Genomic DNA, 23,329 nt, shown 5'->3' with positions numbered 1-23,329 from the left:
TTTGGAGAGACAGAAACTGACATAATAGTGACATAGATCTTCTTGACAAATACATTCCTGACCTCTGACCTCTATCATCTGACCTCTGGCCAGACAGGTGGCATCCTGCATCCTGTTCTTTCCTAACCTCCTATTCCCTGACCTCTGACCTCTAACCCCAGGCCAGACAGGCGGCCCCCTGCATCCTGTTCTTTGACGAGCTGGACTCCATTGCCAAGTCCAGAGGGGGCGGAGCCGGGGACGCAGGGGGCGCGGCCGACAGGGTCATCAACCAGATCCTCACGGAGATGGACGGAATGTCCAACAAGAAGAACGTCTTTATTATAGGAGCTACCAACAGGTAGAGGGATGTGGGGGGGTCTTGATTATAGGAGCTACCAACAGGTAGAGGGATGTGGGGGGTCTTTATTATAGGAGCTACCAACAGGTAGAGGGATGTGGGGGGTCTTTATTATAGGAGCTACCAACAGGTAGAGGGATGTGGGGGGGGGGGTCTTTATTATAGGAGCTACCAACAGGTAGAGGGATGTGGAGGGGTCTTGATTATAGGAGCTACCAACTGTTAGAGGGGTGTGGCGGGGGGTCTTTATTATAGGAGCTACCAACAGTTAGAGGGATGTGGGGGGGGGGGTCTTTATTATTGGAGCTACCAACTGTTAGAGGGGTGTGGCGGGGGGGGGGGTCTTTATTATAGGAGCTACCAACAGTTAGAGGGATGTGGGGGGGGTCTTTATTATAGGAGCTACCAACAGGTAGAGGGCTGTGGGGTCATTATTATAGGAGCTACCGACAGGTGGAGTGATGTGGGGGGGTGGTCTTTATTATAGGAGCTACCAACAGTTAGAGGAATGTGGGGGGGGGGGGTCTTTATTATAGGAGCTACCAACAGTTAGAGGAATGTGGGGGGGGGGGTCTTTATTATAGGAGCTACCAACAGTTAGAGAGATGTGGGGGGGGGGTCTTTATTATAGGAGCTACCAACTGTTAGAGGGGTGTGGCGGGGGGGGGTCTTTATTATAGGAGCTACCACTCCACTCCCTCCCTCTTTAATCCCTCCTCCCCCTCCAGACCTGATATAATAGACTCTGTTATCCTCCCCCCTCCAGACCTGATATAATAGACTCTGTTATCCTCCAGACCTGATATAATAGACTCTGTTATCCTCCCCCTCCAGACCTGATATAATAGACTCTGTTATCCTCCCCTCCAGACCTGATATAATAGACTCTGTTATCCTCCCCTCCAGACCTGATATAATAGACTCTGTTATCCTCCCCCTCCAGACCTGATATAATAGACTCTGCTATCCTCCCCCTCCAGACCTGATATAATAGACTCTGTTATCCTCCCCCTCCAGACCTGATATAATAGACTCTGTTATCCTCCCCCCTCCAGACCTGATATAATAGACTCTGTTATCCTCCAGACCTGATATAATAGACTCTGTTATCCTCCAGACCTGATATAATAGACTCTGTTATCCTCCAGACCTGATATAATAGACTCTGCTATCCTCCAGACCTGATATAATAGACTCTGTTATCCTCCCCCCTCCAGACCTGATATAATAGACTCTGTTATCCTCCAGACCTGATATAATAGACTCTGTTATCCTCCCCCTCCAGACCTGATATAATAGACTCTGTTATCCTCCCCCTCCAGACCTGATATAATAGACTCTGTTATCCTCCCCCTCCAGACCTGATATAATAGACTCTGTTATCCTCCAGACCTGATATAATAGACTCTGTTATCCTCCCCCTCCAGACCTGATATAATAGACTCTGTTATCCTCCAGACCTGATATAATAGACTCTGTTATCCTCCCCCTCCAGACCTGATATAATAGACTCTGTTATCCTCCAGACCTGATATAATAGACTCTGCTATCCTCCCCCCTCCAGACCTGATATAATAGACTCTGTTATCCTCCCCCCTCCAGACCTGATATAATAGACTCTGTTATCCTCCAGACCTGATATAATAGACTCTGTTATCCTCCCCCTCCAGACCTGATATAATAGACTCTGTTATCCTCCAGACCTGATATAATAGACTCTGTTATCCTCCCCCTCCAGACCTGATATAATAGACTCTGCTATCCTCCAGACCTGATATAATAGACTCTGTTATCCTCCAGACCTGATATAATAGACTCTGCTATCCTCCAGACCTGATATAATAGACTCTGTTATCCTCCCCCTCCAGACCTGATATAATAGACTCTGTTATCCTCCAGACCTGATATAATAGACTCTGTTATCCTCCCCTCCAGACCTGATATAATAGACTCTGTTATCCTCCCCTCCAGACCTGATATAATAGACTCTGTTATCCTCCAGACCTGATTAATAGACTCTGTTATCCTCCCCCTCCAGACCTGATATAATAGACTCTGCTATCCTCCAGACCTGATATAATAGACTCTGCTATCCTCCAGACCTGATATAATAGACTCTGTTATCCTCCCCCTCCAGACCTGATATAATAGACTCTGCTATCCTCCAGACCTGATATAATAGACTCTGTTATCCTCCAGACCTGATATAATAGACTCTGTTATCCTCCAGACCTGATATAATAGACTCTGTTCTCCTCCAGACCTGATATAATAGACTCTGTTATCCTCCCCCTCCAGACCTGATATAATAGACTCTGTTATCCTCCCCCCTCCAGACCTGATATAATAGACTCTGTTATCCTCCAGACCTGATATAATAGACTCTGTTATCCTCCAGACCTGATATAATAGACTCTGTTATCCTCCCCCCTCCAGACCTGATATAATAGACTCTGCTATCCTCCCCCTCCAGACCTGATATAATAGACTCTGTTATCCTCCAGACCTGATATAATAGACTCTGTTATCCTCCAGACCTGATATAATAGACTCTGTTATCCTCCCCTCCAGACCTGATATAATAGACTCTGTTATCCTCCCCCTCCAGACCTGATATAATAGACTCTGTTATCCTCCAGACCTGATATAATAGACTCTGCTATCCTCCAGACCTGATATAATAGACTCTGTTATCCTCCAGACCTGATATAATAGACTCTGCTATCCTCCCCCCTCCAGACCTGATATAATAGACTCTGTTATCCTCCAGACCTGATATAATAGACTCTGTTATCCTCCCCCCTCCAGACCTGATATAATAGACTCTGTTATCCTCCAGACCTGATATAATAGACTCTGTTATCCTCCCCCCTCCAGACCTGATATAATAGACTCTGCTATCCTCCAGACCTGATATATTAGACTCTGTTATCCTCCAGACCTGATATATTAGACTCTGTTATCCTCCAGACCTGATATAATAGACTCTGCTATCCTCCAGACCTGATATATTAGACTCTGTTATCCTCCAGACCTGATATAATAGACTCTGCTATCCTCCAGACCTGATATAATAGACTCTGCTATCCTCCAGACCTGATATAATAGACTCTGCTATCCTCCAGACCTGATATAATAGACTCTGTTATCTCTCCAGACCTGATATAATAGACTCTGTTATCCTCCCCTCCAGACCTGATATAATAGACTCTGTTATCCTCCAGACCTGATATAATAGACTCTGTTATCCTCCCCCTCCAGACCTGATATAATAGACTCTGTTATCCTCCCCTCCAGACCTGATATAATAGACTCTGTTATCCTCCCCCTCCAGACCTGATATAATAGACTCTGTTATCCTCCCCCTCCAGACCTGATATAATAGACTCTGTTATCCTCCCCTCCAGACCTGATATAATAGACTCTGTTATCCTCCAGACCTGATATAATAGACTCTGTTATCCTCCAGACCTGATATAATAGACTCTGTTATCCTCCCCCTCCAGACCTGATATAATAGACTCTGTTATCCTCCAGACCTGATATAATAGACTCTGTTATCCTCCCCTCCAGACCTGATATAATAGACTCTGTTATCCTCCCCCTCCAGACCTGATATAATAGACTCTGTTATCCTCCCCTCCAGACCTGATATAATAGACTCTGTTATCCTCCAGACCTGATATAATAGACTCTGTTATCCTCCCCTCCAGACCTGATATAATAGACTCTGTTCTCCTCCAGACCTGATATAATAGACTCTGTTATCCTCCCCTCCAGACCTGATATAATAGACTCTGTTATCCTCCAGACCTGATATAATAGACTCTGTTATCCTCCCCCTCCAGACCTGATATAATAGACTCTGCTATCCTCCCCCTCCAGACCTGATATAATAGACTCTGTTATCCTCCCCCTCCAGACCTGATATAATAGACTCTGTTATCCTCCCCTCCAGACCTGATATAATAGACTCTGTTATCCTCCAGACCTGATATAATAGACTCTGTTATCCTCCCCCTCCAGACCTGATATAATAGACTCTGTTATCCTCCAGACCTGATATAATAGACTCTGTTATCCTCCAGACCTGATATAATAGACTCTGTTATCCTCCCCCTCCAGACCTGATATAATAGACTCTGTTATCCTCCCCCCTCCAGACCTGATATAATAGACTCTGTTATCCTCCAGACCTGATATAATAGACTCTGTTATCCTCCCCCTCCAGACCTGATATAATAGACTCTGTTATCCTCCAGACCTGATATAATAGACTCTGTTATCCTCCCCCTCCAGACCTGATATAATAGACTCTGTTATCCTCCCCCCTCCAGACCTGATATAATAGACTCTGTTATCCTCCAGACCTGATATAATAGACTCTGTTATCCTCCAGACCTGATATAATAGACTCTGTTATCCTCCAGACCTGATATAATAGACTCTGTTATCCTCCCCCTCCAGACCTGATATAATAGACTCTGTTATCCTCCAGACCTGATATAATAGACTCTGTTATCCTCCCCCTCCAGACCTGATATAATAGACTCTGTTATCCTCCCCCCTCCAGACCTGATATAATAGACTCTGTTATCCTCCCCCTCCAGACCTGATATAATAGACTCTGTTATCCTCCAGACCTGATATAATAGACTCTGTTATCCTCCCCCTCCAGACCTGATATAATAGACTCTGTTATCCTCCAGACCTGATATAATAGACTCTGTTATCCTCCCCCTCCAGACCTGATATAATAGACTCTGTTATCCTCCCCCTCCTGATATAATAGACTCTGTTATCCTCCCCCTCCAGACCTGATATAATAGACTCTGTTATCCTCCCCTCCAGACCTGATATAATAGACTCTGTTATCCTCCCCCTCCAGACCTGATATAATAGACTCTGTTATCCTCCCCCTCCAGACCTGATATAATAGACTCTGTTATCCTCCAGACCTGATATAATAGACTCTGTTATCCTCCCCCTCCAGACCTGATATAATAGACTCTGTTATCCTCCAGACCTGATATAATAGACCTGTTAATAGACTCTGTTATCCTCCAGACCTGATATAATAGACTCTGTTATCCTCCCCCTCCAGACCTGATATAATAGACTCTGTTATCCTCCAGACCTGATATAATAGACTCTGTTATCCTCCCCCTCCAGACCTGATATAATAGACTCTGTTATCCTCCCCCTCCAGACCTGATATAATAGACTCTGCTATCCTCCCCCTCCAGACCTGATATAATAGACTCTGTTATCCTCCCCCTCCAGACCTGATATAATAGACTCTGTTATCCTCCAGACCTGATATAATAGACTCTGTTATCCTCCCCCTCCAGACCTGATATAATAGACTCTGCTATCCTCCCCCTCCAGACCTGATATAATAGACTCTGTTATCCTCCAGACCTGATATAATAGACTCTGTTATCCTCCCCCTCCAGACCTGATATAATAGACTCTGTTATCCTCCAGACCTGATATAATAGACTCTGTTATCCTCCCCCTCCAGACCTGATATAATAGACTCTGTTATCCTCCAGACCTGATATAATAGACTCTGTTATCCTCCCCCTCCAGACCTGATATAATAGACTCTGTTATCCTCCAGACCTGATATAATAGACTCTGTTATCCTCCAGACCTGATATAATAGACTCTGTTATCCTCCAGACCTGATATAATAGACTCTGTTATCCTCCAGACCTGATATAATAGACTCTGTTATCCTCCCCCTCCAGACCTGATATAATAGACTCTGTTATCCTCCCCCTCCAGACCTGATATAATAGACTCTGTTATCCTCCAGACCTGATATAATAGACTCTGTTATCCTCCAGACCTGATATAATAGACTCTGTTATCCTCCAGACCTGATATAATAGACTCTGTTATCCTCCCCCTCCAGACCTGATATAATAGACTCTGTTCTCCTCCAGACCTGATATAATAGACTCTGCTATCCTCCCCCTCCAGACCTGATATAATAGACTCTGTTATCCTCCAGACCTGATATAATAGACTCTGTTATCCTCCCCCTCCAGACCTGATATAATAGACTCTGTTATCCTCCCCCTCCAGACCTGATATAATAGACTCTGCTATCCTCCCCCTCCAGACCTGATATAATAGACTCTGCTATCCTCCCCCTCCAGACCTGATATAATAGACTCTGTTATCCTCCAGACCTGATATAATAGACTCTGTTATCCTCCCCCTCCAGACCTGATATAATAGACTCTGTTATCCTCCCCCTCCAGACCTGATATAATAGACTCTGTTATCCTCCAGACCTGATATAATAGACTCTGCTATCCTCCAGACCTGACATAATAGACTCTGTTATCCTCCAGACCTGATATAATAGACTCTGTTATCCTCCCCCCTCCAGACCTGATATAATAGACTCTGTTATCCTCCAGACCTGATATAATAGACTCTGTTATCCTCCCCCCTCCAGACCTGATATAATAGACTCTGCTATCCTCCAGACCTGATATATTAGACTCTGTTATCCTCCAGACCTGATATATTAGACTCTGTTATCCTCCAGACCTGATATAATAGACTCTGCTATCCTCCAGACCTGATATATTAGACTCTGTTATCCTCCAGACCTGATATAATAGACTCTGCTATCCTCCAGACCTGATATATTAGACTCTGCTATCCTCCAGACCTGATATAATAGACTCTGCTATCCTCCAGACCTGATATAATAGACTCTGTTCTCCTCCAGACCTGATATAATAGACTCTGTTATCCTCCCCCTCCAGACCTGATATAATAGACTCTGTTATCCTCCCCCTCCAGACCTGATATAATAGACTCTGTTATCCTCCAGACCTGATATAATAGACTCTGTTATCCTCCCCTCCAGACCTGATATAATAGACTCTGTTATCCTCCCCTCCAGACCTGATATAATAGACTCTGTTATCCTCCCCCTCCAGACCTGATATAATAGACTCTGTTATCCTCCCCTCCAGACCTGATATAATAGACTCTGTTATCCTCCCCCCTCCAGACCTGATATAATAGACTCTGTTATCCTCCAGACCTGATATAATAGACTCTGTTCTCCTCCAGACCTGATATAATAGACTCTGTTATCCTCCCCTCCAGACCTGATATAATAGACTCTGTTATCCTCCAGACCTGATATAATAGACTCTGTTATCCTCCCCTCCAGACCTGATATAATAGACTCTGTTATCCTCCCCCCTCCAGACCTGATATAATAGACTCTGTTATCCTCCCCCTCCAGACCTGATATAATAGACTCTGTTATCCTCCAGACCTGATATAATAGACTCTGTTATCCTCCCCCTCCAGACCTGATATAATAGACTCTGTTCTCCTCCAGACCTGATATAATAGACTCTGTTATCCTCCCCCTCCAGACCTGATATAATAGACTCTGTTATCCTCCAGACCTGATATAATAGACTCTGTTATCCTCCCCCTCCAGACCTGATATAATAGACTCTGCTATCCTCCCCCTCCAGACCTGATATAATAGACTCTGTTATCCTCCAGACCTGATATAATAGACTCTGTTATCCTCCCCCTCCAGACCTGATATAATAGACTCTGTTATCCTCCAGACCTGATATAATAGACTCTGTTATCCTCCCCCTCCAGACCTGATATAATAGACTCTGTTATCCTCCAGACCTGATATAATAGACTCTGTTATCCTCCAGACCTGATATAATAGACTATGTTATCCTCCAGACCTGATATAATAGACTCTGTTATCCTCCCCCTCCAGACCTGATATAATAGACTCTGTTATCCTCCAGACCTGATATAATAGACTCTGTTATACTCCCCCCTCCAGACCTGATATAATAGACTCTGTTATCCTCCAGACCTGACATAATAGACTCTGTTATCCTCCCCCTCCAGACCTGATATAATAGACTCTGTTATCCTCCCCCCTCCAGACCTGACATAATAGACTCTGTTATCCTCCAGACCTGATATAATAGACTCTGTTTTCCTCCCCCTCCAGACCTGATATAATAGACTCTGTTTTCCTCCCCCTCCAGACCTGACATAATAGACTCTGTTATCCTCCAGACCTGATATAATAGACTCTGTTATCCTCCAGACCTGATATAATAGACTCTGTTATCCTCCCCCTCCAGACCTGATATAATAGACTCTGTTATCCTCCCCCTCCAGACCTGATATAATAGACTCTGTTATCCTCCCCCTCCAGACCTGATATAATAGACTCTGTTATCCTCCAGACCTGATATAATAGACTCTGTTATCCTCCCCCTCCAGACCTGATATAATAGACTCTGTTATCCTCCAGACCTGATATAATAGACTCTGTTATCCTCCCCCTCCAGACCTGATATAATAGACTCTGTTATCCTCCCCTCCAGACCTGATATAATAGACTCTGTTATCCTCCCCCTCCAGACCTGATATAATAGACTCTGTTATCCTCCCCCTCCAGACCTGATATAATAGACTCTGCTATCCTCCCCTTCCAGACCTGATATAATAGACTCTGTTTTCCTCCCCCTCCAGACCTGATATAATAGACTCTGCTATCCTCCAGACCTGATATAATAGACTCTGTTATCCTCCCCCCTCCAGACCTGATATAATAGACTCTGTTATCCTCCAGACCTGATATAATAGACTCTGTTATCCTCCAGACCTGATATAATAGACTCTGTTATCCTCCCCCTCCAGACCTGATATAATAGACTCTGTTCTCCTCCAGACCTGATATAATAGACTCTGCTATCCTCCCCCTCCAGACCTGATATAATAGACTCTGTTATCCTCCCCCTCCAGACCTGATATAATAGACTCTGCTATCCTCCCCCTCCAGACCTGATATAATAGACTCTGTTATCCTCCCCCTCCAGACCTGATATAATAGACTCTGTTATCCTCCAGACCTGATATAATAGACTCTGTTATCCTCCCCCTCCAGACCTGATATAATAGACTCTGCTATCCTCCCCTCCAGACCTGATATAATAGACTCTGCTATCCTCCAGACCTGATATAATAGACTCTGCTATCCTCCCCCTCCAGACCTGATATAATAGACTCTGTTATCCTCCTGATATAATAGACTCTGTTATCCTCCCCCTCCAGACCTGATATAATAGACTCTGTTATCCTCCAGACCTGATATAATAGACTCTGTTATCCTCCCCCTCCAGACCTGATATATAGACTCTGTTATCCTCCAGACCTGATATAATAGACTCTGTTATCCTCCAGACCTGATATAATAGACTCTGTTATCCTCCAGACCTGATATAATAGACTCTGTTCTCCTCCAGACCTGATATAATAGACTCTGTTATCCTCCTCCAGACCTGATATAATAGACTCTGTTATCCTCCCCTGATATCCAGACCTGATATAATAGACTCTGTTATCCTCCAGACCTGATATAATAGACTCTGTTATCCTCCAGACCTGATATAATAGACTCTGTTATCCTCCAGACCTGATATAATAGACTCTGTTCTCAGACCTGATATAATAGACTCTGTTATCCTCCCCTCCAGACCTGATATAATAGACTCTGTTATCCTCCAGACCTGATATAATAGACTCTGCTATCCTCCCCCTCCAGACCTGATATAATAGACTCTGTTATCCTCCAGACCTGATATAATAGACTCTGTTATCCTCCCCCTCCAGACCTGATATAATAGACTCTGTTATCCTCCCCCTCCAGACCTGATATAATAGACTCTGTTATCCTCCCCCTCCAGACCTGATATAATAGACTCTGTTATCCTCCCCCTCCAGACCTGATATAATAGACTCTGTTATCCTCCAGACCTGATATAATAGACTCTGTTATCCTCCAGACCTGATATAATAGACTCTGTTATCCTCCCCCTCCAGACCTGATATAATAGACTCTGTTATCCCCCTCCAGACCTGATATAATAGACTCTGTTATCCTCCAGACCTGATATAATAGACTCTGCTATCCTCCAGACCTGACATAATAGACTCTGTTACCTCCAGACCTGATATAATAGACTCTGCTATCCTCCCCCCTCCAGACCTGATATAATAGACTCTGCTATCCTCCCCCCTCCAGACCTGATATAATAGACTCTGTTATCCTCCAGACCTGATATAATAGACTCTGTTATCCTCCCCCTCCAGACCTGATATAATAGACTCTGTTATCCTCCAGACCTGATATAATAGACTCTGCTATCCTCCCCCTCCAGACCTGATATAATAGACTCTGTTATCCTCCAGACCTGATATAATAGACTCTGTTATCCTCCCCCTCCAGACCTGATATAATAGACTCTGTTATCCTCCAGACCTGATATAATAGACTCTGTTATCCTCCAGACCTGATATAATAGACTCTGTTATCCTCCCCCTCCAGACCTGATATAATAGACTCTGTTATCCTCCCCCTCCAGACCTGATATAATAGACTCTGTTCCTCCCCCCAGACCTCCTGTTATCCTCCCCCTCCAGACCTGATATAATAGACTCTGTTATCCTCCCCCTCCAGACCTGATATAATAGACTCTGTTATCCTCCCCCTCCAGACCTGATATAATAGACTCTGCTATCCTCCCCCTCCAGACCTGATATAATAGACTCTGACCTGATATAATAGACTCTCCCCCCTCCAGACCTGATATAATAGACTCTGTTATCCTCCAGACCTGATATAATAGACTCTGTTATCCTCCCCCTCCAGACCTGATATAATAGACTCTGTTATCCTCCAGACCTGATATAATAGACTCTGTTATCCTCCCCCTCCAGACCTGATATAATAGACTCTGTTATCCTCCCCCCAGACCTGATATAATAGACTCTGTTATCCTCCCCCTCCAGACCTGATATAATAGACTCTGTTATCCTCCCCTCCAGACCTGATATAATAGACTCTGCTATCCTCCAGACCTGATATAATAGACTCTGTTATCCTCCCCCTCCAGACCTGATATAATAGACTCTGCTATCCTCCCCCCTCCAGACCTGATATAATAGACTCTGTTATCCTCCAGACCTGATATAATAGACTCTGTTATCCTGATATAATAGACCTGCTATCCTCCAGACCTGATATAATAGACTCTGTTATCCTCCAGACCTGATATAATAGACTCTGTTATCCTCCAGACCTGATATAATAGACTCTGCTATCCTCCCCCTCCAGACCTGATATAATAGACTCTGCTATCCTCCAGACCTGATATAATAGACTCTGTTATCCTCCAGACCTGATATAATAGACTCTGCTATCCTCCAGACCTGATATAATAGACTCTGTTCTCCTCCAGACCTGATATAATAGACTCTGTTCTCCTCCAGACCTGATATAATAGACTCTGTTATCCTCCAGACCTGATATAATAGACTCTGCTATCCTCCAGACCTGATATAATAGACTCTGTTATCCTCCCCCTATGATATAATAGACTCTGTTCTCCTCCAGACCTGATATAATAGACTCTGTTATCCTCCCCTCCAGACCTGATATAATAGACTCTGTTATCCTCCCCCCTCCAGACCTGATATAATAGACTCTGTTATCCTCCAGACCTGATATAATAGACTCTGTTATCCTCCCCCTCCAGACCTGATATAATAGACTCTGTTATCCTCCAGACCTGATATAATAGACTCTGTTATCCTCCCCCTCCAGACCTGATATAATAGACTCTGTTCTCCTCCAGACCTGATATAATATACTCTGTTATCCTCCCCCTCCAGACCTGATATAATAGACTCTGTTATCCTCCCCCCTCCAGACCTGATATAATAGACTCTGCTATCCTCCCCCCTCCAGACCTGATATAATAGACTCTGTTATCCTCCAGACCTGATATAATAGACTCTGTTATCCTCCAGACCTGATATAATAGACTCTGCTATCCTCCAGACCTGATATAATAGACTCTGCTATCCTCCAGACCTGATATAATAGACTCTGTTATCCTCCAGACCTGATATAATAGACTCTGCTATCCTCCCCCTTCAGACCTGATATAATAGACTCTGCTATCCTCCAGACCTGATATAATAGACTCTGTTATCCTCCAGACCTGATATAATAGACTCTGCTATCCTCCAGACCTGATATAATAGACTCTGTTCTCCTCCAGACCTGATATAATAGACTCTGTTCTCCTCCAGACCTGATATAATAGACTCTGTTATCCTCCAGACCTGATATAATAGACTCTGCTATCCTCCAGACCTGATATAATAGACTCTGTTATCCTCCCCCCTCCAGACCTGACATAATAGACTCTGTTCTCCTCCAGACCTGATATAATAGACTCTGTTATCCTCCCCCTCCAGACCTGATATAATAGACTCTGTTATCCTCCCCCTCCAGACCTGATATAATAGACTCTGTTATCCTCCAGACCTGATATAATAGACTCTGTTATCCTCCCCCCTCCAGACCTGATATAATAGACTCTGTTATCCTCCAGACCTGATATAATAGACTCTGTTATCCTCCCCCCAGACCTGATATAATAGACTCTGTTCTCCCCCTCCAGACCTGATATAATAGACTCTGTTATCCTCCCCCTCCAGACCTGATATAATAGACTCTGCTATCCTCCAGACCTGATATAATAGACTCTGTTATCCTCCCCCTCCAGACCTGATATAATAGACTCTGCTATCCTCCCCCTCCAGACCTGATATAATAGACTCTGTTATCCTCCCCTGAGACCTGATCCTCCATAATAATAGACTCTGCTATCCTCCCCCTCAGACCTGATATAATAGACTCTGTTATCCTCCAGACCTGACATAATAGACTCTGCTATCCTCCAGACCTGACATAATAGACTCTGCTATCCTCCCCCTCCAGACCTGACATAATAGACTCTGCTATCCTCCAGACCTGATATAATAGACTCTGTTATCCTCCAGACCTGATATAATAGACTCTGTTATCCTCCCCCTCCAGACCTCTCTGTTATCCTCCAGACCTGATATAATAGACTCTGCTATCCTCCCCCCTCCAGACCTGATATAATAGACTCTGTTATCCTCCAGACCTGATATAATAGACTCTGTTATCCTCCAGACCTGATATAATAGACTCTGCTATCCTCCCCCTCCAGACCTGATATAATAGACTCTGCTATCCTCCAGACCTGATATAATAGACTCTGCTATCCTCCCCTCCAGACCTGATATAATAGACTCTGTTATCCTCCCCCTCCAGACCTGATATAATAGACTCTGTTATCCTCCCCCTCCAGACCTGATATAATAGACTCTGTTATCCTCCCCCTCCAGACCTGATATAATAGACTCTGCTATCCTCCAGACCTGATATAATAGACTCTGTTATCCTCCCCCTCCAGACCTGATATAATAGACTCTGTTATCCTCCCCCTCCAGACCTGATATAATAGACTCTGTTATCCTCCCCCTCCAGACCTGATATAATAGACTCTGTTATCCTCCCCCCTCCAGACCTGATATAATAGACTCTGTTATCCTCCCCCTCCAGACCTGATATAATAGACTCTGCTATCCTCCCCCTCCAGACCTGATATAATAGACTCTGCTATCCTCCCCCTCCAGACCTGATATAATAGACTCTGTTATCCTCCCCCTCCAGACCTGATATAATAGACTCTGTTATCCTCCAGACCTGATATAATAGACTCTGTTATCCTCCAGACCTGATATAATAGACTCTGTTATCCTCCCCCTCCAGACCTGATATAATAGACTCTGTTCTCCTCCAGACCTGATATAATAGACTCTGTTATCCTCCCCCTCCAGACCTGATATAATAGACTCTGTTATCCTCCAGACCTGATATAATAGACTCTGCTATCCTCCCCCTCCAGACCTGATATAATAGACTCTGTTATCCTCCAGACCTGACATAATAGACTCTGTTATCCTCCCCCTCCAGACCTGATATAATAGACTCTGTTATCCTCCCCCTCCAGACCTGATATAATAGACTCTGTTATCCTCCCCCTCCAGACCTGATATAATAGACTCTGCTATCCTCCAGACCTGATATAATAGACTCTGTTATCCTCCCCCTCCAGACCTGATATAATAGACTCTGCTATCCTCCCCCTCCAGACCTGATATAATAGACTCTGTTATCCTCCAGACCTGATATAATAGACTCTGTTATCCTCCAGACCTGATATAATAGACTCTGCTATCCTCCAGACCTGATATAATAGACTCTGCTATCCTCCAGACCTGATATAATAGACTCTGTTATCCTCCAGACCTGATATAATAGACTCTGCTATCCTCCCCCTTCAGACCTGATATAATAGACTCTGCTATCCTCCAGACCTGATATAATAGACTCTGTTATCCTCCAGACCTGATATAATAGACTCTGCTATCCTCCAGACCTGATATAATAGACTCTGTTCTCCTCCAGACCTGATATAATAGACTCTGTTCTCCTCCAGACCTGATATAATAGACTCTGTTATCCTCCAGACCTGACATAATAGACTCTGCTATCCTCCAGACCTGATATAATAGACTCTGTTATCCTCCCCCTCCAGACCTGATATAATAGACTCTGTTCTCCTCCAGACCTGATATAATAGACTCTGTTATCCTCCCCCTCCAGACCTGATATAATAGACTCTGTTATCCTCCCCCCTCCAGACCTGATATAATAGACTCTGCTATCCTCCAGACCTGATATAATAGACTCTGTTATCCTCCCCCTCCAGACCTGATATAATAGACTCTGCTATCCTCCAGACCTGATATAATAGACTCTGTTATCCTCCCCCTCCAGACCTGATATAATAGACTCTGCTATCCTCCCCCCTCCAGACCTGATATAATAGACTCTGTTATCCTCCAGACCTGATATAATAGACTCTGTTATCCTCCAGACCTGATATAATAGACTCTGCTATCCTCCCCCTTCAGACCTGATATAATAGACTCTGTTATCCTCCAGACCTGACATAATAGACTCTGCTATCCTCCAGACCTGACATAATAGACTCTGCTATCCTCCCCCTCCAGACCTGACATAATAGACTCTGCTATCCTCCAGACCTGATATAATAGACTCTGTTATCCTCCAGACCTGACATAATAGACTCTGTTATCCTCCCCCCTCCAGACCTGATATAATAGACTCTGTTATCCTCCAGACCTGATATAATAGACTCTGCTATCCTCCCCCTCCAGACCTGATATAATAGACTCTGCTATCCTCCAGACCTGATATAATAGACTCTGCTATCCTCCCCCTCCAGACCTGATATAATAGACTCTGCTATCCTCCCCCTCCAGACCTGATATAATAGACTCTGCTATCCTCCAGACCTGATATAATAGACTCTGCTATCCTCCCCCTCCAGACCTGATATAATAGACTCTGCTATCCTCCCCCCTCCAGACCTGATATAATAGACTCTGTTATCCTCCAGACCTGATATAATAGACTCTGTTATCCTCCCCCCTCCAGACCTGACATAATAGACTCTGCTATCCTCCCCCTCCAGACCTGATATAATAGACTCTGCTATCCTCCAGACCTGATATAATAGACTCTGTTATCCTCCCCCCTCCAGACCTGATATAATAGACTCTGTTATCCTCCAGACCTGATATAATAGACTCTGTTATCCTCCAGACCTGACATAATAGACTCTGTTATCCTCCCCCCTCCAGACCTGACATAATAGACTCTGCTATCCTCCCCCTCCAGACCTGATATAATAGACTCTGTTATCCTCCCCCCTCCAGACCTGACATAATAGACTCTGTTATCCTCCCCCCTCCAGACCTGACATAATAGACTCTGTTATCCTCCAGACCTGATATAATAGACTCTGTTATCCTCCAGACCTGATATAATAGACTCTGTTATCCTCCAGACCTGACATAATAGACTCTGTTATCCTCCCCCCTCCAGACCTGACATAATAGACTCTGCTATCCTCCCCTCCAGACCTGATATAATAGACTCTGTTATCCTCCCCCTCCAGACCTGATATAATAGACTCTGTTCTCCTCCAGACCTGATATAATAGACTCTGTTATCCTCCAGACCTTATATAATAGACTCTGCTATCCTCCCCCTCCAGACCTGATATAATAGACTCTGTTATCCTCCAGACCTGATATAATAGACTCTGCTATCCTCCCCCTTCAGACCTGATATAATAGACTCTGTTATCCTCCAGACCTGATATAATAGACTCTGTTATCCTCCAGACCTGATATAATAGACTCTGTTATCCTCCAGACCTGACATAATAGACTCTGCTATCCTCCCCCCTCCAGACCTGATATAATAGACTCTGCTATCCTCCCCCTCCAGACCTGATATAATAGACTCTGTTATCCTCCAGACCTGATATAATAGACTCTGCTATCCTCCAGACCTGATATAATAGACTCTGTTATCCTCCAGACCTGACATAATAGACTCTGCTATCCTCCCCCTCCAGACCTGATATAATAGACTCTGCTATCCTCCCCCTCCAGACCTGATATAATAGACTCTGCTATCCTCCAGACCTGATATAATAGACTCTGCTATCCTCCAGACCTGATATAATAGACTCTGTTATCCTCCCCCTCCAGACCTGATATAATAGACTCTGCTATCCTCCCCTCCAGACCTGATATAATAGACTCTGCTATCCTCCCCCCTCCAGACCTGACATAATAGACTCTGCTATCCTCCCCCTCCAGACCTGATATAATAGACTCTGTTATCCTCCCCCTCCAGACCTGATATAATAGACTCTGCTATCCTCCCCCTCCAGACCTGATATAATAGACTCTGCTATCCTCCCCCTCCAGACCTGATATAATAGACTCTGCTATCCTCCCCCTCCAGACCTGATATAATAGACTCTGCTATCCTCCAGACCTGATATAATAGACTCTGCTATCCTCCAGACCTGATATAATAGACTCTGTTATCCTCCCCCTCCAGACCTGATATAATAGACTCTGCTATCCTCCCCCTCCAGACCTGACATAATAGACTCTGCTATCCTCCCCCTCCAGACCTGACATAATAGACTCTGTTATCCTCCCCCTCCAGACCTGACATAATAGACTCTGCTATCCTCCCCCTCCAGACCTGATATAATAGACTCTGCTATCCTCCCCTCCAGACCTGACATAATAGACTCTGCTATCCTCCCCCTCCAGACCTGACATAATAGACTCTGTTATCCTCCCCCTCCAGACCTGACATAATAGACTCTGCTATCCTCCCCCTCCAGACCTGACATAATAGACTCTGCTATCCTCCAGACCTGATATAATAGACTCTGCTATCCTCCCCCTCCAGACCTGACATAATAGACTCTGTTATCCTCCCCCTCCAGACCTGACATAATAGACTCTGCTATCCTCCCCCTCCAGACCTGATATAATAGACTCTGCTATCCTCCCCCTCCAGACCTGACATAATAGACTCTGCTATCCTCCCCCTCCAGACCTGATATAATAGACTCTGTTATCCTCCCCCTCCAGACCTGACATAATAGACTCTGCTATCCTCCCCCTCCAGACCTGACATAATAGACTCTGCTATCCTCCAGACCTGATATAATAGACTCTGCTATCCTCCCCCTCCAGACCTGACATAATAGACTCTGTTATCCTCCCCCTCCAGACCTGACATAATAGACTCTGCTATCCTCCCCCTCCAGACCTGACATAATAGACTCTGCTATCCTCCAGACCTGATATAATAGACTCTGTTATCCTCCCCCTCCAGACCTGATATAATAGACTCTGTTATCCTCCAGACCTGATATAATAGACTCTGCTATCCTCCCCCTCCAGACCTGACATAATAGACTCTGCTATCCTCCAGACCTGATATAATAGACTCTGTTATCCTCCCCCTCCAGACCTGATATAATAGACTCTGTTATCCTCCCCCTCCAGACCTGACATAATAGACTCTGCTATCCTCCGTCCAGGGAGGCTGGATCAGCTCATCTACATCCCTCTACCAGACACAGCCTCCCGTACCGCCATCCTCAACGCAAACCTACGCAAGTCCCCCATCGCCAGAGTCAGTACACACACACACTCACACATGGACTCGCACACACACAGACACAGACACACATAGACACACATAGACACTCACAGACAGAGACACACATAGACACACATAGACATACACACACATAGACACACACACTCACAGACAGAGACACACATAGACACACATAGACATACACACACATAGACACACACACTCACACACATAGACACACACACACAGAAACACAAAGACATACCCACACATAGAAACACAGACACACACACACACATAGAAACACAAAGACATACACACACATAGACACACACACACATAGAAACACACACACACACACACACACACACACACATAGAAACACACACACACACACACATAGACACACACACACAGAAACACAAAGACATACACACACATAGAAACACAAAGACATACACACACATAGACACACACACACATAGACACATTAACAAACACAAAGACACACATAGAAACACAAAGACATAGAAACACAAAGACATACACACACATAGACACACACACACACACATAGAAACACAAAGACACACACACATAGAAACACAAAGACATACACACACATAGACACACACACACATAGAAACACAAAGACACACACACATAGAAACACAAAGACATACACACACATAGACACACAAAGACATACACACACATAGACACACATAGACACACACACACATAGAAACACAAAGACACACACACACATAGACACACAAAGACACACACACACATAGAAACACAAAGACATACACACACATAGACACACAAAGACATACACACATAGAAACACAAAGACATACACACACATAGACACACATAGACACACACACACATAGAAACACAAAGACACACACACACATAGACACACAAAGACACACACACACATAGAAACACAAAGACATACACACACATAGACACACACACACATAGAAACACAAAGACACACACACACATAGACACACACACACATAGAAACACAGACATACACACACATAGACATACACACACACATAGACACACACACACATAGAAACACAAAGACATACGCACACATAGACACACAAAGACATACACACACATAGACACACACACACATAGAAACACAGACATACACACACATAGACATACACACACACATAGACACACACAGACACACAAAGACATACACACACATAGACACACACACACTCAAAGACACATTAACACACTCAAAGACACATATAGACAGACACAGACACAGAGACAGACATAGACACAGATACACACATATAGACACTCACAGACACACACAAATAGACAGACGCAGACACATGAACACACTCAAAGACACATAGACAGACATACACAGATACACACATATAGACACTCATAGACACACACACAGACACAGATACAGACACACACAAAGACAGAGACCCTGTCAAGTAATGTTTTAATCCGTGTTCATAAATTCCACCTATATTGATCTGTCTGATACCAAGAGGTTGTAAAGTTCTGCTCTTAAATAAAACAGACAGAATTCCCAGCTCACAATTGATCAGGACCCAATTTATCTGCGAGAGCTCTAAAGTTTTCACAAATCCATTCCTTCTTATATCATCCTAAATGACGCACACACATACACACCAACAGGGATTTTCTCATGAGTCTAACCACAGTTTATAACCCCTCAACTGACCGTTCCAGGCTCCCCCAGACACCATACCCCTGGAGGAGCCCTCCCTGTCCTCTCTTATCTCCACATACATTCCTTTCTTCCTAGGTCCGTGCCATATAACCCCTTCCTAACGGACAAACATTATTTAATACTACAAGAAAGACAGGGTAGACACACAGGCACACAGGCACACGATAATAATGATGATAATAATAATAAACTATTTTTGTCTCCCCCCTCTCCTCTCTCTCTCCCCCCTCTCCTCTCTCTCCCTCCCCTCTCCTCTCTCTCTCTCCCCCCTCTCCTCTCTCTCTCTCCCCCTTCCCCTCTCCTCTCTCTCTCCCCCCTCTCCTCTCTCTCCCCCTCTCCTCTCTCTCTCTCCCCCTCTCCTCTCTCTCTCTCTCCCCCTCTCCCTCTCTCTCTCTCTCCCCCCCCCTCTCTCTCTCTCCCCCTCTCCTCTCTCTCTCTCCCCCTCCCCTCTCCTCTCTCTCCCCCTCCCCTCCTCTCTCTCTCCACCCTCTCCTCTCTCTCTCTCCACCCTCTCCTCTCTCTCTCTCCCCCCTCTCCCTCTCTCCCCCCCCTCTCCCCCCCTCCCCCTCTCTCTCTCTCCCCCTCTCCTCTCTCTCCCCCCTACCCTCTCCTCTCTCTCCCCCCTCTCCTCTCTCTCTCTCTCTCTCTCCCACCCTCCCTCTCTCTCCCCCCCCCCCCTCCCCTCTCCTCTCTCCCCCCTCTCCTCTCTCTCTCCCCCTCTCCCATCTCTCCCTCTCCTCTCTCTCTCCCCCTCTCCCTCTCTCTCTCCCCCTCTCCTCTCCCCCTCCTCCCTCTCCTCTCTCTCCACCCTCCCCTCTCCTCTCTCTCTCCCCCACCCATCTCCTCTCACAACGACACACACCAGGATGTAGACCTGGCCTACCTGTCTGGTATCACCCAGGGTTTCAGTGGGGCAGACCTGACAGAGATCTGCCAGAGGGCCTGTAAGCTGGCCATCAGAGAGGCCATAGAGGCTGAGATCAAAGCAGAGCGCCAGAGACAGACCCACCCAGGCACCGCCATGGTGAGACGGACGGACGGACGGACGGACAGTCTGCTGTTACACCACCAACACTGCAGCTCACACACTCACTATAGCGATGGTCAGATAGACAGACAGACGTTACAACATTAACACTGCAATACCATATATCTAACTGACAGACAGACAGACACACAGACAGACATAGAGATAGACAGAGAGACAGACAGATGGACAGAGAGACAGACAGGTAGACATAGAGACAGACAGAGAGAGGGACAGATAGACAGACAGATCGACAGCCAAATCCCCCAGCTGTTACACAACCAACACTGCATCTCACATACAGTACATCACACACTGTCTACCTCACACATTAAACCTTGTATACACAAAGCACACACACACCCAACCAATACACCAATATTATGTAACTTTACACCCACCCAACCCCTCTCTCTCTCTTTCTGCCCCCCCCCTCCCCTCCCCTCTCCTCCTCTGTCCAGGATGAGGACTGTGACCCTGTTCCAGAGATCAGGAAGGATCACTTTGAAGAGGCCATGAGGTTCGCCCGGCGCTCCGTCAGCGACAACGATATCAGGAAGTATGAGATGTTCGCCCAGACACTACAGCAGAGCAGAGGCTTTGGGAACTTCAGGTATGTACTGGACCGGGACACACACACACACACATACTGTACGCTCACACTTTCATATGCAAGTATGCACACACACACATAAACACAGGCACACTTCTCGTGCACTGACCTCTCTCTCTCCTCAGGTTCCCCTCTGGCTCTCAGTCCGGAGGTCAAGGGTCGGGGTCAGGGGGGCAGTTCAGAGATGAGGTAGAGGATGACCTCTACCAGTGAGAAGACTATCACCTCTACCACACCTGCCTGCATATGATGTGGAACTCTGGATCAATTAGACTGTTGTGGGAATCAAATACGGACAGAATAACTTTTAACAGCACATAACGTTTGTGCTTCTCAGCTTATCGGTGTCTTAGATGTTTCTCATAACAACTGTTACATCATAACAACTGTTACATCATAACAACTGTTACATCATAACAACTGATACATCATAACAACTGTTACATCATAACAACTGTTACATCATAACAACTGTTACATCATAACAACTGTTACATCATAACAACTGTTACATCATAACAACTGTTACATCATAACAACTGTTACATCATAACAACTGTTACATCATAACAACTGTTACATTATAATAAAAGATACATCATAACAACTGTTACATCATAACAACTGTTACATCATAACAACTGTTACATCATAACAACTGATACATCATAATAAAAGATACATCATAATAACTGTTACATCATAACAACTGTTACATCATAACAACTGATACATCATAACAACTGATACATCATAACAACTGTTACATCATAACAACTGATACATCATAACAACTGATAATTATAACAACTGTTACATCATAACAACTGATACATCATAACAACTGATAATTATAACAACTGTTACATCATAACAACTGATAATTATAACAACTGTTACATCATAACAACTGATACATCATAACAACTGATAATTATAACAACTGATACATCATAACAACTGATACATCATAACAACTGTTACATCATAACAACTGATAATTATAACAACTGGTGCATTTGAGGAAATTAGAGTTTGTTTGTTTTTTCTTGGAAGAAGAATTTGTCAAATCTGGATGGTCAAAATACAATGAATATAACTGTGAATGGGGATTGTTGTTCTTATCGTGTTTGAGATGGTCATCATGGAAGGAATGCTGATTCAAATCTGAAATGTAATAAATTGAGTGTTTGCCCTTTTCTGTTTGTGTTTTACTAATAAAACTACTGTCACATAATAGTATCCCTCAATTGGAATACGGAAGAGGAAAGGAGGGAAAAGAGAGCGGAGGAGGTGGAAGAGGGTGAGGGAGGTAAGAGGGCGAGGGAGGGAAGAGGGTGAGGGAGGGAAGAGGGTGGGTGAGGGAGGGAATAGGGTGAGGGAGGGAAGAGAGTGAGGGAGGGAAGAGAGTGAGGGAGGGAAGAGGGCGAGGGAGGGAAGAGGGCGAGGGAGGGAAGAGGGAGGGAATAGGGTGAGGGAGGGAAGAGGGCGAGGGAGGGAAGAGGGCGAGGGAGGGAAGAGGGCGAGGGAGGGAAGAGAGCGAGGGAGGGAAGAGAGCG

The 23,329-nt window shown here is 44.7% G+C and overlaps 1 protein-coding gene across 1 annotated transcript in view; it reads left to right on the top strand.

The window, feature by feature from the left end:
• The window catches only part of LOC135537893 (transitional endoplasmic reticulum ATPase-like), a 44,858-nt gene extending 21,851 nt beyond the window's left edge, over nucleotides 1-23,007 (top strand). The window contains exons 12-16 of the mRNA XM_064963905.1: nucleotides 162-340; nucleotides 18,284-18,413; nucleotides 20,996-21,154; nucleotides 21,619-21,770; nucleotides 21,896-23,007. Of these exons, the coding sequence (XP_064819977.1) occupies nucleotides 162-340; nucleotides 18,284-18,413; nucleotides 20,996-21,154; nucleotides 21,619-21,770; nucleotides 21,896-21,983 (708 nt within the window). The 3' untranslated portion in view covers nucleotides 21,984-23,007. The remainder of the gene's footprint in view (nucleotides 1-161; nucleotides 341-18,283; nucleotides 18,414-20,995; nucleotides 21,155-21,618; nucleotides 21,771-21,895) is intronic.
• The last annotated feature ends 322 nt before the right edge of the window (nucleotides 23,008-23,329 follow it).

Source organism: Oncorhynchus masou, unplaced genomic scaffold (genome assembly GCF_036934945.1).
Source record: "Oncorhynchus masou masou isolate Uvic2021 unplaced genomic scaffold, UVic_Omas_1.1 unplaced_scaffold_869, whole genome shotgun sequence".
NCBI lineage: Eukaryota > Metazoa > Chordata > Actinopteri > Salmoniformes > Salmonidae > Oncorhynchus > Oncorhynchus masou.
Note: the sequence above shows the minus strand (reverse complement) of the source record. Positions and strands in the feature narration are given on the sequence as shown.